Here is an 18,734-nt window from a genome sequence, read left to right on the forward strand (position 1 = left end):
AGAGAGAGAGACAGGAGGGAGCAGAGGAGAGAGAGAGAGAGACAGGAGGGAGCAGAGGAGAGAGAGAGAGAGACAGGAGGGAGCAGAGGAGAGAGAGAGAGAGACAGGAGGGAGCAGAGGAGAGAGAGAGAGAGAGACAGGAGGGAGCAGAGGAGAGAGAGAGAGAGACAGGAGGGAGCAGAGGAGAGAGAGAGAGAGACAGGAGGGAGCAGAGGAGAGAGAGAGAGAGACAGGAGGGAGCAGAGGAGAGAGAGAGAGAGACAGGAGGGAGCAGAGGAGAGAGAGAGAGAGACAGGAGGGAGGAGAGAGAGAGAGACAGGAGGGAGGAGAGAGAGAGAGAGACAGGAGGGAGCAGAGGAGAGAGAGAGAGAGACAGGAGGGAGCAGAGGAGAGAGAGAGAGAGAGAGACAGGAGGGAGCAGAGGAGAGAGAGAGAGAGAGAGACAGGAGGGAGCAGAGGAGAGAGAGAGAGAGAGACAGGAGGGAGCAGAGGAGAGAGAGAGAGAGAGACAGGAGGGAGCAGAGGAGAGAGAGAGAGAGAGACAGGAGGGAGCAGAGGAGAGAGAGAGAGAGAGACAGGAGGGAGCAGAGGAGAGAGAGAGAGAGAGACAGGAGGGAGCAGAGGAGAGAGAGAGAGAGAGACAGGAGGGAGCAGAGGAGAGAGAGAGAGAGAGACAGGAGGGAGCAGAGGAGAGAGAGAGAGAGACAGGAGGGAGCAGAGGAGAGAGAGAGAGAGACAGGAGGGAGCAGAGGAGAGAGAGAGAGAGACAGGAGGGAGCAGAGGAGAGAGAGAGAGAGACAGGAGGGAGCAGAGGAGAGAGAGAGAGAGACAGGAGGGAGCAGAGGAGAGAGAGAGAGAGAGACAGGAGAGAGCAGAGGAGAGAGAGAGAGAGAGACAGGAGGGAGCAGAGGAGAGAGAGAGAGAGAGACAGGAGGGAGCAGAGGAGAGAGAGAGAGACAGGAGGGAGCAGAGGAGAGAGAGAGAGAGACAGGAGGGAGCAGAGGAGAGAGAGAGAGAGACAGGAGGGAGCAGAGGAGAGAGAGAGAGAGACAGGAGGGAGCAGAGGAGAGAGAGAGAGAGACAGGAGGGAGCAGAGGAGAGAGAGAGAGAGACAGGAGGGAGCAGAGGAGAGAGAGAGAGAGACAGGAGGGAGCAGAGGAGAGAGAGAGAGAGACAGGAGGGAGCAGAGGAGAGAGAGAGAGAGACAGGAGGGAGCAGAGGAGAGAGAGAGAGAGACAGGAGGGAGCAGAGGAGAGAGAGAGAGAGACAGGAGGGAGCAGAGGAGAGAGAGAGAGAGACAGGAGGGAGCAGAGGGGAGAGAGAGAAGAGAGAGAGACAGGAGGGAGCAGAGGGGAGAGAGAGAGACAGGAGGGAGCAGAGGAGAGAGACAGGAGGGAGGAGAGAGAGACAGGAGGGTGAAGAGGAGGGAGCAGAGGAGAGAGAGAGACAGGAGGGAGGAGAGAGAGAGACAGGAGGGTGAAGAGGAGGAAGCAGAGGAGAGAGAGACAGGAGGGTGAAGAGGAGGGAGCAGAGGAGAGAGAGACAGGAGGGAGAGACAGGAGGGTGAAGAGGAGAAAGAGAGACAGGAGGGAGCAGAGGAGAGAGAGAGAGAGAGACAGGAAGGAGCAGAGGAGAGAGAGACAGGAGGGAGCAGAGGAGAGAGAGACAGGAGGGAGCAGAGGAGAGAGAGACAGGAGGGAGCAGAGGAGAGAGAGACAGGAGGGAGCAGAGGAGAGAGAGACAGGAGGGAGCAGAGGAGAGAGAGACAGGAGGGAGCAGAGGAGAGAGAGACAGGAGGGAGCAGAGGAGAGAGAGAGAGAGAGAGACAGGAGGGAGCAGAGGAGAGAGAGAGAGAGAGAGACAGGAGGGAGCAGAGGAGAGAGAGAGAGAGAGAGAGAGAGAGACAGGAGGGAGCAGAGGAGAGAGAGAGAGAGAGAGAGAGACAGGAGGGAGCAGAGGAGAGAGAGAGAGAGACAGGAGGGAGCAGAGGAGAGAGAGAGAGAGACAGGAGGGAGCAGAGGAGAGAGAGAGAGAGACAGGAGGGAGCAGAGGAGAGAGAGAGAGAGACAGGAGGGAGCAGAGGAGAGAGAGAGAGACAGGAGGGTGAAGAGGAGAGAGAGAGAGACAGGAGGGTGAAGAGGAGAGAGAGAGAGACAGGAGGGTGAAGAGGAGAGAGAGAGAGACAGGAGGGTGAAGAGGAGAGAGAGATAGACAGGAGGGAGCAGAGCAGAGGAGAGAGAGACATGAGGGAGCAGAGGAGAGAGAGAGAGAGACAGGAGGGAGCAGAGGAGAGAGAGAGAGAGACAGGAGGGAGCAGAGGAGAGAGAGAGAGAGACAGGAGGGAGCAGAGGAGAGAGAGAGAGAGACAGGAGGGAGCAGAGGAGAGAGAGAGAGACAGGAGGGAGCAGAGCAGAGGAGAGAGAGACAGGAGAGAGCAGAGGAGAGAGAGACAGGAGGGAGCAGAGGAGAGAGGGAGAGAGACAGGAGGGAGCAGAGGAGAGAGGGAGAGAGACAGGAGGGTGAAGAGGAGAGAGAGAGACAGGAGGGAGCAGAGGAGAGAGAGAGAGAGACAGGAGGGAGCAGAGGAGAGAGAGAGAGAGACAGGAGGGAGCAGAGGAGAGAGAGAGAGAGGCAGGAGGGAGCAGAGGAGAGAGAGAGAGAGACAGGAGGGAGCAGAGGGCAGAGAGAGAGAGACAGGAGGGAGCAGAGGGGAGAGAGAGAGAGACAGGAGGGAGCAGAGGAGAGAGAGAGAGAGACAGGAGGGAGCAGAGGAGAGAGAGAGAGAGACAGGAGGGAGCAGAGGAGAGAGAGAGAGAGACAGGAGGGAGCAGAGGAGAGAGAGAGAGAGAGACAGGAGGGAGCAGAGGAGAGAGAGAGAGAGACAGGAGGGAGCAGAGGAGAGAGAGAGAGAGACAGGAGGGAGCAGAGGAGAGAGAGAGAGAGACAGGAGGGAGCAGAGGAGAGAGAGAGAGAGACAGGAGGGAGCAGAGGAGAGAGAGAGAGAGACAGGAGGGAGGAGAGAGAGAGAGACAGGAGGGAGGAGAGAGAGAGAGAGACAGGAGGGAGCAGAGGAGAGAGAGAGAGAGACAGGAGGGAGCAGAGGAGAGAGAGAGAGAGAGAGACAGGAGGGAGCAGAGGAGAGAGAGAGAGAGAGAGACAGGAGGGAGCAGAGGAGAGAGAGAGAGAGAGACAGGAGGGAGCAGAGGAGAGAGAGAGAGAGAGACAGGAGGGAGCAGAGGAGAGAGAGAGAGAGAGACAGGAGGGAGCAGAGGAGAGAGAGAGAGAGAGACAGGAGGGAGCAGAGGAGAGAGAGAGAGAGAGACAGGAGGGAGCAGAGGAGAGAGAGAGAGAGAGACAGGAGGGAGCAGAGGAGAGAGAGAGAGAGAGACAGGAGGGAGCAGAGGAGAGAGAGAGAGAGACAGGAGGGAGCAGAGGAGAGAGAGAGAGAGACAGGAGGGAGCAGAGGAGAGAGAGAGAGAGACAGGAGGGAGCAGAGGAGAGAGAGAGAGAGACAGGAGGGAGCAGAGGAGAGAGAGAGAGAGACAGGAGGGAGCAGAGGAGAGAGAGAGAGAGAGACAGGAGAGAGCAGAGGAGAGAGAGAGAGAGAGACAGGAGGGAGCAGAGGAGAGAGAGAGAGAGAGACAGGAGGGAGCAGAGGAGAGAGAGAGAGACAGGAGGGAGCAGAGGAGAGAGAGAGAGAGACAGGAGGGAGCAGAGGAGAGAGAGAGAGAGACAGGAGGGAGCAGAGGAGAGAGAGAGAGAGACAGGAGGGAGCAGAGGAGAGAGAGAGAGAGACAGGAGGGAGCAGAGGAGAGAGAGAGAGAGACAGGAGGGAGCAGAGGAGAGAGAGAGAGAGACAGGAGGGAGCAGAGGAGAGAGAGAGAGAGACAGGAGGGAGCAGAGGAGAGAGAGAGAGAGACAGGAGGGAGCAGAGGAGAGAGAGAGAGAGACAGGAGGGAGCAGAGGAGAGAGAGAGAGAGACAGGAGGGAGCAGAGGAGAGAGAGAGAGAGACAGGAGGGAGCAGAGGGGAGAGAGAGAAGAGAGAGAGACAGGAGGGAGCAGAGGGGAGAGAGAGAGACAGGAGGGAGCAGAGGAGAGAGACAGGAGGGAGGAGAGAGAGACAGGAGGGTGAAGAGGAGGGAGCAGAGGAGAGAGAGAGACAGGAGGGAGGAGAGAGAGAGACAGGAGGGTGAAGAGGAGGAAGCAGAGGAGAGAGAGACAGGAGGGTGAAGAGGAGGGAGCAGAGGAGAGAGAGACAGGAGGGAGAGACAGGAGGGTGAAGAGGAGAAAGAGAGACAGGAGGGAGCAGAGGAGAGAGAGAGAGAGAGACAGGAAGGAGCAGAGGAGAGAGAGACAGGAGGGAGCAGAGGAGAGAGAGACAGGAGGGAGCAGAGGAGAGAGAGACAGGAGGGAGCAGAGGAGAGAGAGACAGGAGGGAGCAGAGGAGAGAGAGACAGGAGGGAGCAGAGGAGAGAGAGACAGGAGGGAGCAGAGGAGAGAGAGACAGGAGGGAGCAGAGGAGAGAGAGACAGGAGGGAGCAGAGGAGAGAGAGACAGGAGGGAGCAGAGGAGAGAGAGACAGGAGGGAGCAGAGGAGAGAGAGACAGGAGGGAGCAGAGGAGAGAGAGACAGGAGGGAGCAGAGGAGAGAGAGAGAGAGAGAGACAGGAGGGAGCAGAGGAGAGAGAGACAGGAGGGAGCAGAGGAGAGAGAGACAGGAGGGAGCAGAGGAGAGAGAGAGAGAGAGAGACAGGAGGGAGCAGAGGAGAGAGAGAGAGAGACAGGAGGGAGCAGAGGAGAGAGAGAGAGAGACAGGAGGGAGCAGAGGAGAGAGAGAGAGAGACAGGAGGGAGCAGAGCAGAGGAGAGAGAGACAGGAGAGAGCAGAGGAGAGAGAGACAGGAGAGAGCAGAGGAGAGAGAGACAGGAGGGAGCAGAGGAGAGAGGGAGAGAGACAGGAGGGAGCAGAGGAGAGAGGGAGAGAGACAGGAGGGTGAAGAGGAGAGAGAGAGACAGGAGGGAGCAGAGGAGAGAGAGAGAGAGACAGGAGGGAGCAGAGGAGAGAGAGAGAGAGACAGGAGGGAGCAGAGGAGAGAGAGAGAGACAGGAGGGAGCAGAGGAGAGAGAGAGAGAGACAGGAGGGAGCAGAGGAGAGAGAGACAGGAGGGAGCAGAGGAGAGAGAGACAGGAGGGAGCAGAGGAGAGAGAGAGAGAGAGAGACAGGAGGGAGCAGAGGAGAGAGAGACAGGAGGGAGCAGAGGAGAGAGAGAGAGAGAGAGACAGGAGGGAGCAGAGGAGAGAGAGAGAGAGACAGGAGGGAGCAGAGGAGAGAGAGAGAGAGACAGGAGGGAGCAGAGCAGAGGAGAGAGAGACAGGAGAGAGCAGAGGAGAGAGAGACAGGAGAGAGCAGAGGAGAGAGAGACAGGAGGGAGCAGAGGAGAGAGGGAGAGAGACAGGAGGGAGCAGAGGAGAGAGGGAGAGAGACAGGAGGGTGAAGAGGAGAGAGAGAGACAGGAGGGAGCAGAGGAGAGAGAGAGAGAGACAGGAGGGAGCAGAGGAGAGAGAGACAGGAGGGAGCAGAGGAGAGAGAGACAGGAGGGAGCAGAGGAGAGAGAGAGAGAGAGAGACAGGAGGGAGCAGAGGAGAGAGAGACAGGAGAGAGCAGAGGAGAGAGAGACAGGAGGGAGCAGAGGAGAGAGGGAGAGAGACAGGAGGGAGCAGAGGAGAGAGGGAGAGAGACAGGAGGGTGAAGAGGAGAGAGAGAGACAGGAGGGAGCAGAGGAGAGAGAGAGAGAGACAGGAGGGAGCAGAGGAGAGAGAGAGAGAGACAGGAGGGAGCAGAGGAGAGAGAGAGAGACAGGAGGGAGCAGAGGAGAGAGAGAGAGAGAGAGACAGGAGGGAGCAGAGGAGAGAGAGACAGGAGAGAGCAGAGGAGAGAGAGACAGGAGGGAGCAGAGGAGAGAGGGAGAGAGACAGGAGGGAGCAGAGGAGAGAGGGAGAGAGACAGGAGGGTGAAGAGGAGAGAGAGAGACAGGAGGGAGCAGAGGAGAGAGAGAGAGAGACAGGAGGGAGCAGAGGAGAGAGAGAGAGAGACAGGAGGGAGCAGAGGAGAGAGAGAGAGACAGGAGGGAGCAGAGGAGAGAGAGAGAGAGACAGGAGGGAGCAGAGGAGAGAGAGACAGGAGGGAGCAGAGGAGAGAGAGACAGGAGGGAGCAGAGGAGAGAGAGAGAGAGAGAGACAGGAGGGAGCAGAGGAGAGAGAGACAGGAGGGAGCAGAGGAGAGAGAGAGAGAGAGAGACAGGAGGGAGCAGAGGAGAGAGAGAGAGAGACAGGAGGGAGCAGAGGAGAGAGAGAGAGAGACAGGAGGGAGCAGAGGAGAGAGAGAGAGAGACAGGAGGGAGCAGAGGAGAGAGGGAGAGAGACAGGAGGGTGAAGAGGAGAGAGAGAGACAGGAGGGAGCAGAGGAGAGAGAGAGAGAGACAGGAGGGAGCAGAGGAGAGAGAGACAGGAGGGAGCAGAGGAGAGAGAGACAGGAGGGAGCAGAGGAGAGAGAGAGAGAGAGAGACAGGAGGGAGCAGAGGAGAGAGAGACAGGAGAGAGCAGAGGAGAGAGAGACAGGAGGGAGCAGAGGAGAGAGGGAGAGAGACAGGAGGGAGCAGAGGAGAGAGGGAGAGAGACAGGAGGGTGAAGAGGAGAGAGAGAGACAGGAGGGAGCAGAGGAGAGAGAGAGAGAGACAGGAGGGAGCAGAGGAGAGAGAGAGAGAGACAGGAGGGAGCAGAGGAGAGAGAGAGAGACAGGAGGGAGCAGAGGAGAGAGAGAGAGAGAGAGACAGGAGGGAGCAGAGGAGAGAGAGACAGGAGAGAGCAGAGGAGAGAGAGACAGGAGGGAGCAGAGGAGAGAGGGAGAGAGACAGGAGGGAGCAGAGGAGAGAGGGAGAGAGACAGGAGGGTGAAGAGGAGAGAGAGAGACAGGAGGGAGCAGAGGAGAGAGAGAGAGAGACAGGAGGGAGCAGAGGAGAGAGAGAGAGAGACAGGAGGGAGCAGAGGAGAGAGAGAGAGACAGGAGGGAGCAGAGGAGAGAGAGAGAGAGACAGGAGGGAGCAGAGGAGAGAGAGACAGGAGGGAGCAGAGGAGAGAGAGACAGGAGGGAGCAGAGGAGAGAGAGAGAGAGAGAGACAGGAGGGAGCAGAGGAGAGAGAGACAGGAGGGAGCAGAGGAGAGAGAGAGAGAGAGAGACAGGAGGGAGCAGAGGAGAGAGAGAGAGAGACAGGAGGGAGCAGAGGAGAGAGAGAGAGAGACAGGAGGGAGCAGAGCAGAGGAGAGAGAGACAGGAGAGAGCAGAGGAGAGAGAGACAGGAGAGAGCAGAGGAGAGAGAGACAGGAGGGAGCAGAGGAGAGAGGGAGAGAGACAGGAGGGAGCAGAGGAGAGAGGGAGAGAGACAGGAGGGTGAAGAGGAGAGAGAGAGACAGGAGGGAGCAGAGGAGAGAGAGAGAGAGACAGGAGGGAGCAGAGGAGAGAGAGAGAGAGACAGGAGGGAGCAGAGGAGAGAGAGACAGGAGGGAGCAGAGGAGAGAGAGAGAGAGACAGGAGGGAGCAGAGGAGAGAGAGAGAGACAGGAGGGAGCAGAGGAGAGAGAGACAGGAGGGAGCAGAGGAGAGAGAGAGAGACAGGAGGGAGCAGAGGAGAGAGAGAGAGAGAGAGACAGGAGGGAGCAGAGGAGAGAGAGACAGGAGGGAGCAGAGGAGAGAGAGAGAGAGACAGGAGGGAGCAGAGGAGAGAGAGAGAGAGACAGGAGGGAGCAGAGGAGAGAGAGAGAGAGACAGGAGGGAGCAGAGGAGAGAGAGAGAGAGACAGGAGGGAGCAGAGGAGAGAGAGAGAGAGACAGGAGGGAGCAGAGCAGAGGAGAGAGAGACAGGAGAGAGCAGAGGAGAGAGAGACAGGAGAGAGCAGAGGAGAGAGAGACAGGAGGGAGCAGAGGAGAGAGGGAGAGAGACAGGAGGGAGCAGAGGAGAGAGGGAGAGAGACAGGAGGGTGAAGAGGAGAGAGAGAGACAGGAGGGAGCAGAGGAGAGAGAGAGAGAGACAGGAGGGAGCAGAGGAGAGAGAGAGAGAGACAGGAGGGAGCAGAGGAGAGAGAGAGAGAGACAGGAGGGAGCAGAGGAGAGAGAGAGAGAGACAGGAGGGAGCAGAGGAGAGAGAGAGAGAGACAGGAGGGAGCAGAGGAGAGAGAGACAGGAGGGAGCAGAGGAGAGAGAGACAGGAGGGAGCAGAGGAGAGAGAGACAGGAGGGAGCAGAGGAGAGAGAGAGAGAGAGAGACAGGAGGGAGCAGAGGAGAGAGAGACAGGAGGGAGCAGAGGAGAGAGAGAGAGAGAGAGACAGGAGGGAGCAGAGGAGAGAGAGAGAGAGACAGGAGGGAGCAGAGGAGAGAGAGAGAGAGACAGGAGGGAGCAGAGCAGAGGAGAGAGAGACAGGAGAGAGCAGAGGAGAGAGAGACAGGAGAGAGCAGAGGAGAGAGAGACAGGAGGGAGCAGAGGAGAGAGGGAGAGAGACAGGAGGGAGCAGAGGAGAGAGGGAGAGAGACAGGAGGGTGAAGAGGAGAGAGAGAGACAGGAGGGAGCAGAGGAGAGAGAGAGAGAGACAGGAGGGAGCAGAGGAGAGAGAGAGAGAGACAGGAGGGAGCAGAGGAGAGAGAGAGAGACAGGAGGGAGCAGAGGAGAGAGAGAGAGAGACAGGAGGGAGCAGAGGAGAGAGAGAGAGAGACAGGAGGGAGCAGAGGAGAGAGAGAGAGAGACAGGAGGGAGCAGAGGAGAGAGAGAGAGAGGCAGGAGGGAGCAGAGGAGAGAGAGAGAGAGACAGGAGGGAGCAGAGGGCAGAGAGAGAGAGACAGGAGGGTGCAGAGGGGAGAGAGAGAGAGACAGGAGGGAGCAGAGGGGAGAGAGAGAGAGACAGGAGGGAGCAGAGGAGAGAGAGAGAGAGACAGGAGGGAGCAGAGGAGAGAGAGAGAGAGACAGGAGGGAGCAGAGGAGAGAGAGAGAGAGACAGGAGGGAGCAGAGGAGAGAGAGAGAGAGACAGGAGGGAGCAGAGGAGAGAGAGAGAGAGAGACAGGAGGGAGCAGAGGAGAGAGAGAGAGAGAGACAGGAGGGAGCAGAGGAGAGAGAGAGAGAGACAGCAGGGAGCAGAGGAGAGAGAGAGAGAGAGACAGGAGGGAGCAGAGGAGAGAGAGAGAGAGAGACAGGAGGGAGCAGAGGAGAGAGAGAGACAGGAGGGAGCAGAGGAGAGAGAGAGACAGGAGGGAGCAGAGGAGAGAGAGAGAGAGACAGGAGGGAGCAGAGGAGAGAGAGAGAGAGACAGGAGGGAGCAGAGGAGAGAGAGAGAGACAGGAGGGAGCAGAGGAGAGAGAGAGACAGGAGGGAGCAGAGGAGAGAGAGAGACAGGAGGGAGCAGAGGAGAGAGAGAGACAGGAGGGAGCAGAGGAGAGAGAGAGACAGGAGGGAGCAGAGGAGAGAGAGAGACAGGAGGGAGCAGAGGAGAGAGAGAGAGAGACAGGAGGGAGCAGAGGAGAGAGAGAGAGAGACAGGAGGGAGCAGAGGAGAGAGAGAGAGAGACAGGAGGGAGCAGAGGAGAGAGAGAGAGAGACAGGAGGGAGCAGAGGAGAGAGAGAGAGAGACAGGAGGGAGCAGAGGAGAGAGAGAGAGAGACAGGAGGGAGCAGAGGAGAGAGAGAGAGAGACAGGAGGGAGCAGAGGAGAGAGAGAGAGAGACAGGAGGGAGCAGAGGAGAGAGAGAGAGAGACAGGAGGGAGCAGAGGGGAGAGAGAGAAGAGAGAGAGACAGGAGGGAGCAGAGGGGAGAGAGAGAGACAGGAGGGAGCAGAGGAGAGAGACAGGAGGGAGGAGAGAGAGACAGGAGGGTGAAGAGGAGGGAGCAGAGGAGAGAGAGAGACAGGAGGGAGGAGAGAGAGAGACAGGAGGGTGAAGAGGAGGAAGCAGAGGAGAGAGAGACAGGAGGGTGAAGAGGAGGGAGCAGAGGAGAGAGAGACAGGAGGGAGAGACAGGAGGGTGAAGAGGAGAAAGAGAGACAGGAGGGAGCAGAGGAGAGAGAGAGAGAGAGACAGGAGGGAGCAGAGGAGAGAGAGACAGGAGGGAGCAGAGGAGAGAGAGACAGGAGGGAGCAGAGGAGAGAGAGACAGGAGGGAGCAGAGGAGAGAGAGACAGGAGGGAGCAGAGGAGAGAGAGACAGGAGGGAGCAGAGGAGAGAGAGACAGGAGGGAGCAGAGGAGAGAGAGACAGGAGGGAGCAGAGGAGAGAGAGACAGGAGGGAGCAGAGGAGAGAGAGACAGGAGGGAGCAGAGGAGAGAGAGACAGGAGGGAGCAGAGGAGAGAGAGACAGGAGGGAGCAGAGGAGAGAGAGACAGGAGGGAGCAGAGGAGAGAGAGAGAGAGAGAGACAGGAGGGAGCAGAGGAGAGAGAGAGAGAGACAGGAGGGAGCAGAGGAGAGAGAGAGAGAGACAGGAGGGAGCAGAGCAGAGGAGAGAGAGACAGGAGAGAGCAGAGGAGAGAGAGACAGGAGAGAGCAGAGGAGAGAGAGACAGGAGGGAGCAGAGGAGAGAGGGAGAGAGACAGGAGGGAGCAGAGGAGAGAGGGAGAGAGACAGGAGGGTGAAGAGGAGAGAGAGAGACAGGAGGGAGCAGAGGAGAGAGAGAGAGAGACAGACAGGAGGGAGCAGAGGAGAGAGAGAGAGAGACAGGAGGGAGCAGAGGAGAGAGAGAGAGACAGGAGGGAGCAGAGGAGAGAGAGAGAGAGACAGGAGGGAGCAGAGGAGAGAGAGAGAGAGACAGGAGGGAGCAGAGGAGAGAGAGAGAGAGACAGGAGGGAGCAGAGGGGAGAGAGAGAGAGACAGGAGGGAGCAGAGGGGAGAGAGAGAGAGACAGGAGGGAGCAGAGGAGAGAGAGAGAGAGACAGGAGGGAGCAGAGGAGAGAGAGAGAGACAGGAGGGAGCAGAGGAGAGAGAGAGAGAGAGACAGGAGGGAGCAGAGGAGAGAGAGAGAGAGAGACAGGAGGGAGCAGAGGAGAGAGAGAGAGAGACAGGAGGGAGCAGAGGAGAGAGAGAGAGAGACAGGAGGGAGCAGAGGAGAGAGAGAGAGAGACAGGAGGGAGCAGAGGAGAGAGAGAGAGAGACAGGAGGGAGCAGAGGAGAGAGAGAGAGAGACAGGAGGGAGCGGAGGAGAGAGAGAGAGAGACAGGAGGGAGCAGAGGAGAGAGAGAGAGAGACAGGAGGGAGCAGAGGAGAGAGAGAGAGAGACAGGAGGGAGCAGAGGAGAGAGAGAGAGAGAGACAGGAGGGAGCAGAGGAGAGAGAGAGAGAGAGACAGGAGGGAGCAGAGGAGAGAGAGACAGGAGGGAGCAGAGGAGAGAGAGAGAGAGACAGGAGGGAGCAGAGGAGAGAGAGAGAGACAGGAGGGTGAAGAGGAGAGAGAGAGAGAGAGACAGGAGGGAGCAGAGGAGAGAGAGACAGGAGGGAGCAGAGGAGAGAGAGAGAGAGACAGGAGGGAGCAGAGGAGAGAGAGAGAGAGACAGGAGGGAGGAGAGAGAGAGAGAGACAGGAGGGAGCAGAGGAGAGAGAGAGAGAGACAGGAGGGTGAAGAGGAGAGAGAGAGAGACAGGAGGGTGAAGAGGAGAGAGAGAGAGACAGGAGGGTGAAGAGGAGAGAGAGAGAGACAGGAGGGTGAAGAGGAGAGAGAGAGAGAGACAGGAGGGTGAAGAGGAGAGAGAGAGAGAGACAGGAGGGTGAAGAGGAGAGAGAGAGAGACAGGAGGGAGCAGAGGAGAGAGAGAGAGACAGCAGGGAGCAGAGGGGAGAGCGAGAGACAGGAGGGAGCAGAGGGGAGAGAGAGAGACAGGAGGGAGCAGAGGGGAGAGAGAGAGACAGGAGGGAGCAGAGGGGAGAGAGAGACAGGAGGGAGCAGAGGGGAGAGAGAGACAGGAGGGAGCAGAGGGGAGAGAGAGACAGGAGGGAGCAGAGGGGAGAGAGAGACAGGAGGGAGCAGAGGGGAGAGCGAGAGACAGGAGGGAGCAGAGGGGAGAGCGAGAGACAGGAGGGAGCAGAGGGGAGAGAGAGACAGGAGGGAGCAGAGGAGAGAGAGAGAGACAGGAGGGAGCAGAGGGGAGAGAGAGAGACACGAGGGAGCAGAGGAGAGAGAGAGAGACAGGAGGGAGCAGAGGAGAGAGAGAGAGACAGGAGGGTGAAGAGGAGAGAGAGAGACAGGAGGGTGAAGAGGGAGAGAGAGACAGGAGGGTGAAGAGGAGGGAGAGAGAGACAGGAGGGTGAAGAGGAGGGAGAGAGAGACAGGAGGGTGAAGAGGAGGGAGAGAGAGACAGGAGGGTGAAGAGGAGGGAGAGAGAGACAGGAGGGTGAAGAGGAGGGAGCAGAGGAGAGAGATACAGGAGGGTGAAGAGGAGAGAGCAGAGGGGAGCGAGAGAGACAGGAGGGAGCAGAGGGGAGAGAGAGAAGAGAGAGAGACAGGAGGGAGCAGAGGGGAGAGAGAGAGACAGGAGGGAGCAGAGGACAGAGACAGGAGGGAGGAGAGAGAGAGAGACAGGAGGGTGAAGAGGAGAGAGCAGAGGAGAGAGAGAGAGACAGGAGGGAGGAGAGAGAGAGACAGGAGGGTGAAGAGGGAGCAGAGGAGAGAGAGAGACAGGAGGGAGGAGAGAGAGAGACAGGAGAGAGAGAGACAGGAGGGTGAAGAGGAGGAAGCAGAGGAGAGAGAGACAGGAGGGTGAAGAGGAGAAAGAGAGACAGGAGGGGGCAGAGGATAGAGAGAGAGACAGGAGGGAGGGAGCAGAGGAGAGAGAGACAGGAGGGTGAAGAGGAGAGAGCAGAGGAGGGACACAGGCGGGATGGAGCACAGTAGAGAAACAGGAGGGAGGCAGAGGAGACAGGAGGGTGAAGAGGAGAGAGAGAGACAGGAGGGTGAAGAGGAGAGAGAGAGACAGGAGGGTGAAGAGGAGAGAGAGAGACAGGGGGTGAAGAGGAGAGAGCAGAGGAGAGAGATAGACAGGAGGGTGAAGAGGAGAGAGCAGAGGAGAGAGAGCGGAGGGAGGAGAGAGAGAGACAGGAGGGTGAAGAGGAGAGAGAGAGACAGGAGGGTGAAGAGGAGAGAGCAGAGGAGAGAGAGAGACAGGAGGGAGGAGAGAGACAGGAGGGAGGAGAGAGAGAGAGACAGGAGGGAGCAGAGGAGGAAGCAGAGGAGAGAGAGAGACAGGAGGGAGCAGAGGGGAGAGAGAGAGACAGGAGGGAGCAGAGGGGAGAGAGAGAGACAGGAGGGAGCAGAGGGGAGAGAGAGAGACAGGAGGGAGCAGAGGGGAGAGAGAGAGACAGGAGGGAGCAGAGGGGAGAGAGAGAGACAGGAGGGAGCAGAGGGGAGAGAGAGAGACAGGAGGGAGCAGAGGGGAGAGAGAGAGACAGGAGGGAGCAGAGGGGAGAGAGAGAGACAGGAGGGAGCAGAGGAGAGAGAGAGAGACAGGAGGGAGCAGAGGAGAGAGAGAGAGACAGGAGGGAGCAGAGGAGAGAGAGAGACAGGAGGGTGAAGAGGAGAGAGCAGAGGAGAGAGAGACAGGAGGGAGGAGAGAGAGAGAGACAGGAGGGTGAAGAGGAGGGAGCAGAGGAGAGAGAGAGACAGGAGGGAGGAGAGAGAGAGACAGGAGGGTGAAGAGGAGGAAGCAGAGGAGAGAGAGACAGGAGGGTGAAGAGGAGGGAGCAGAGGAGAGAGAGACAGGAGGGAGAGACAGGAGGGTGAAGAGGAGAAAGAGAGACAGGAGGGAGCAGAGGAGAGAGAGACAGGAGGGTGAAGAGGAGAGAGCAGAGGGACACAGGCAGGATGGAGCACAGTAGAGAAACAGGAGGGAGGCAGAGGAGACAGGAGGGTGAAGAGGAGAGAGAGAGACAGGGGGTGAAGAGGAGAGAGCAGAGGAGAGAGAGAGACAGGAGGGTGAAGAGGAGGGAGCAGAGGAGAGAGAGAGACAGGAGGGTGAAGAGGAGAGAGAGAGAGACAGGAGGGTGAAGAGGAGAGAGCAGAGGAGAGAGAGAGAGACAGGAGGGAGCAGAGGAGAGAGAGAGACAGGAGGGTGAAGAGGAGAGAGCAGAGGAGAAAGAGAGACAGGAGGGAGGAGAGAGAGACAGGAGGGTGAAGAGGAGGAAGCAGAGGAGAGAGAGAGACAGGAGGGTGAAGAGGAGGGAGCAGAGGAGAGAGAGAGACAGGAGGGTGAAGAGGAGAGAGCAGAGGAGAGAGAGAGGCAGGAGGGTGAAGAGGAGAGAGCAGAGGAGAGAGAGAGACAGGAGGGTGAAGAGGAGAGAGAGAGACAGGAGGGTGAAGAGGAGAGAGCAGAGGAGAGAGAGAGACAGGAGGGTGAAGAGGAGAGAGAGAGACAGGAGGGTGAAGAGGAGGGAGCAGAGGAGAGAGGGAGGGAGGAGAGAGAGAGACAGGAGGGTGAAGAGGAGAGAGAGAGAGAGACAGGAGGGTGAAGAGGAGAGAGAGAGAGAGACAGGAGGGAGCAGAGGAGAGAGAGAGACAGGAGGGTGAAGAGGAGAGAGAGAGAGACAGGAGGGTGAAGAGGAGAGAGAGAGAGGAGGGAGCAGAGGAGAGAGAGAGAGACAGGAGGGTGAAGAGGAGAGAGAGAGAGGAGGGAGCAGAGGAGAGAGAGAGACAGGAGGGAGCAGAGGGGAGAGAGAGAGACAGGAGGGAGCAGAGGAGAGAGACAGGAGGGACCAGAGGAAAGAGCAGAGAGACAGGATTGAGCAGATGAGAGAGACAGGACAGGACAGAGCAGATGAGAGAGACAGGAGAGAGCAGAGAAGAGAGACAGGAGGGACCAGAGGAGGAGAGCAGAGAGACAGGATTGAGCAGAGGAGAGAGACAGGAGAGAGCAGATGAGAGAGACAGGAGAGAGCAGAGAAGAGAGACAGGAGGGAGGCAGGAGGGAGCACAGGAGAGAGACAGAAGAGAGACAGGAGGGAGGCAGGAGGGAGGCAGAGGAGAGAGACATTTCAGAGTGAGAGCAAGAAAGGGTGTCCTTGTCCATCGTCTAATTTAAAACAAATCAAATCAAGGGGAGAGCAAGGGAGGACAGGAGAAGAGGGTATGAAAGAGAGAGAGAGCAAGCAGAGAGAGCAAGTGACAGAGAGGAAGAAAGAAAGAGAGAAAAAGGGAGCGAGGGAAGGAGGGAGAAAGCTGAGAGAGACAGAGTCCACACCACACTGGGGGATCAGCATCAAACACTCCCCCTTTAGGGGGCAAGAGATGAAAGAGTTTGACCATAGGAGTAGTTTTAGTCGGAAAAACAGACATCAATGAGGCCAGTCTAATCACGAAAAGCCAAACTGGGCAACAGAGCCCATGCACTAATTAGGAAGACAACTGGGCAACAGACCTCTGCGTGTCTGCATCTCAAACATCTCTCACGTTTGACAAACAGACAGGGCGTCTTCCATTCAGTCATTAAAGAGCAGATGTAGCTCTGTCTCCGACTGTGTGATACACGTAAGACGAAGCTAATTGTGTGTGTGTGTGTGTGTGTGTGTGTGTGTGTGTGTGTGTGTGTGTGTGTGTGTGTGTGTGTGTTGAGGAGCCTTCAGTTTGGTGGTCTGTTTTAATTGAGGTCTTGTGGTTTTCTCATCACAGATTGCGCCAAACATTGCAGGCGTTGGGTTAAATGAAAGAAGGGGAGAGGAAGAGGAGGTTAAAAGACCCATCGTGACCCTTTGAGTGGACCAACACTATTAGGAACAGCAGTACCTCAAGATAAAGGAGAGCGGGATGGAGAGGTGGGGAAGAGGTTGAGAACGAAGGGGGCAGAGGTTGAAAATGAAAGGCAGGGGAAGGGAGGGATGGAGAGTGCTGAAGAGCGAGAGAGAGAGTGCGATCGATCGAAATAATGAAAAGAGCGGGAAGTGAGTGTGACCCACCGTTTGACATTAGAGGCCTCGTACACCCCACTGTCCCCGGCCACGGACTCGTCTGACACGGCTGCTGACACACAGGCGGGCCTGTCCTCCCCCGGCCTCTGGAGGTCCACGTCTGACAACAACACAGGCGAAGACATGAAGTACAACTGAAATAAGACACCAGAGTTGATATGCGTGCGGGGGGGGGGGGGGGGGGGGGGCTGCTGCTCTGCTTGCAAAGTACTCGAGAAAAGTTCATTCATCCGAAAAAGTGTTTTCGTATATCTACGAGACACATCCAAAGAGGCGCTGGGAGCCCCCAGCAGCACACATTATAGCTGTAACCCTGGAGAAGCACACCTGATTCAACTTGTCAACTAATCATCAAGCCCTTGAGTTGAATGCAGAGTATTGGTTCGGCGCTACAATACAAATGTCTGCTGTTCGGGGGAACTGGAGGACTGGAGATGGGAAACACTGTCCTAGTTTATGTAGTGGTGCTGTTTCAGCGCAGCTCCATTTTGAGCTGCTAGGTGGCAGTGTTGCGCCATGCAGCGCAAGGCATTTCTAATCAGTGGTAAATTCCAATGAAGGGAGGAAGGAAGGAAGGAAGGAAGAATTTCCCGTATGAGTAAAGCCAGTCCTCTCTGGAAACACGGAAAGTAGTTGCCTCAGAAATCTCTCAACTGTTGGATATGATGTAGGTGTGTGATGTCAAATGTTTACTTGACGGTGTTGTATCAGCAAATTACTTTGTGAATATTCTAGTGTAGTACAGGTTGTTTATTTTAATTTGATTCAAATAAATATATATTTTTTTATATATATTATGGGTTGTCCAAGGTTGGGGATAGGGTGGGGACGCCAGGGCTATGCTTGGAATTGTGTAAGTAGGTACAAAAAAAAGGGGGGGGGGGGTGTAATATGATTATATTGCCCTTGTGACTCAATAAATTAACCATTGTTTACAAAAAAAATTTTGAACAGAGCAAACGTCTCACCTGTGATACTCTCTCTGAGGGTAGCCAGTGCCCCTCTCCCTTCCCTCCCCCCCTCCCCTCCTCTGTCCCTCTCCCTCTCCCCCGTCTCCGGCTCAAACATCCCCATCCCCTGGGCGTCGTAGAATCCCAGGCCGAGACCGCCAAAGTCTGACACCACCAGACCGCCGTCGCCGTCCCCAAAGTCCTGTGGGCCCGCCGACGGGAACGCACCGACCCCCTCCAGCACCAGCGGCGAGCCCGGCGGCGAGAGAGAAGACAACGACGACCTCGAGGAAAGCGACGTCACCGACTTGGACGGCTCGGCCGGCTTCGAGGACACCGCAACCAGCGGCGCTAATGGGACCAGGTCGGTGGTACCGGTTCCGACGGCGTGTGTGTGAAGCGACGTGTTGTGTGGGTTCTCCACCTCGTGTTCGTGGATGGTGGTGATAGTTCCCGGGGGGTCTCCTCGCCTGTAGGTTATCCCAGAGGGGGTCAGGGGCTCCTGGAGGAGCAGGTCCAGTTTACACTGGTAGTCCAGGTCTAGGGGAGAGGGGGGTTCTGCAGGGGTGTAGTAGAGGTCTCCGGAGGAGAGGGAGTTGAGGGAGCCGCGGGAGGAGGATGTGTTGAGGGAGCCGCGGGAGGAAGCCAGAGAACCCAGGCTGCTGCCTGATGAGACGGACAGGGTACTGGCCGACAAACTGTAAGGGAGAGAGAGAGAGAGAGAACACACAGCCACACGCACCATGAACAAGCACCTCAACCAGCAACGTTTTACTTACTCTAGCTGTATGTATGTGTATTGGAGGAACATTTGGCTGAGTTTAGACAGGCAGCCCAATTCTGATCTTTTTCCCCACTAAATTTGGACCAATCACATCAGATCTTTTCAAATCAGATCTTTTTCAGAGCTGATATGATTGGTCAAAAGGCCAATTAGTCAAAAAAAAGATCAGAATTGGGCTGCCTGTGTAACCGTGGCCTTAGCGCAAGAGTGTGTTTGTGTATAGGTATACAAGCTTTAAGTGCACACACACACACACACACATACATAAACACACACACACACACACACACACACACACACACACACACACACACACACACACACCTCTTGAGCTGAGAGTGGAGCAGTGTGGTCAGTCTGGTTGATTCCTCCAGTTTCTGCACCAGGACTCGTCTCCTCTCCTGCACCTTCAACCTAGAGAGACAAATCATTACTGGTACAACATGTCTGGGACAGAACACATATCCATGTCTGGGACAGAACACATATCCATGTCTGGGACAGAACACATATCTATGTCAGGGACAGAACACATATCTATATCTGGGACAGAACACATATCTATGTCTGGGACAGAACACATATCCATGTCTGGGACAGAACACATATCCATGTCTGGGACAGAACACATATCCATGTCTGGGACAGAACACATATCCATGTCTGGGACAGAACACATATCCATGTCTGGGACAGAACACACATCTATGTCTGGGACAGAACACACATCTATGTCTGGGACAGAACACATATCTATGTCAGGGACAGAACACATATCCATGTCTGGGACAGAACACATATCCATGTCTGGGACAGAACACATATCTATGTCTGGGACAGAACACATATCCATGTCTGGGACAGAACACATATCTATGTCTGGAACAGAACACATATCTATGTCTGGAACAGAACACATATCTATGTCAGGAACAGAACACATATCTATGTCAGGGACAGAACACATATCTATGTCTGGGACAGAACACATATCCATGTCTGGGACAGAACACATATCCATGTCTGGGACA

At 56.6% G+C, this 18,734-nt stretch overlaps 1 protein-coding gene across 2 annotated transcripts in view; it reads right to left on the reverse strand.

Moving 5' to 3' along the window:
* The window catches only part of LOC129840925 (protein WWC2-like), a 73,416-nt gene that overhangs the window by 28,100 nt on the left and 26,582 nt on the right, over positions 1–18,734 (reverse strand). For both annotated transcript variants that reach the window (XM_055908969.1, XM_055908968.1), the window contains exons 11-13: positions 18,028–18,117; positions 16,938–17,617; positions 15,958–16,069 (exon numbers count right to left, since the gene is read on the reverse strand). In XM_055908969.1, coding sequence (XP_055764944.1) covers positions 15,958–16,069; positions 16,938–17,617; positions 18,028–18,117 — 882 coding nt within the window. The remainder of the gene's footprint in view (positions 1–15,957; positions 16,070–16,937; positions 17,618–18,027; positions 18,118–18,734) is intronic.

This window comes from Salvelinus fontinalis, chromosome 42, assembly GCF_029448725.1.
Source record: "Salvelinus fontinalis isolate EN_2023a chromosome 42, ASM2944872v1, whole genome shotgun sequence".
NCBI lineage: Eukaryota > Metazoa > Chordata > Actinopteri > Salmoniformes > Salmonidae > Salvelinus > Salvelinus fontinalis.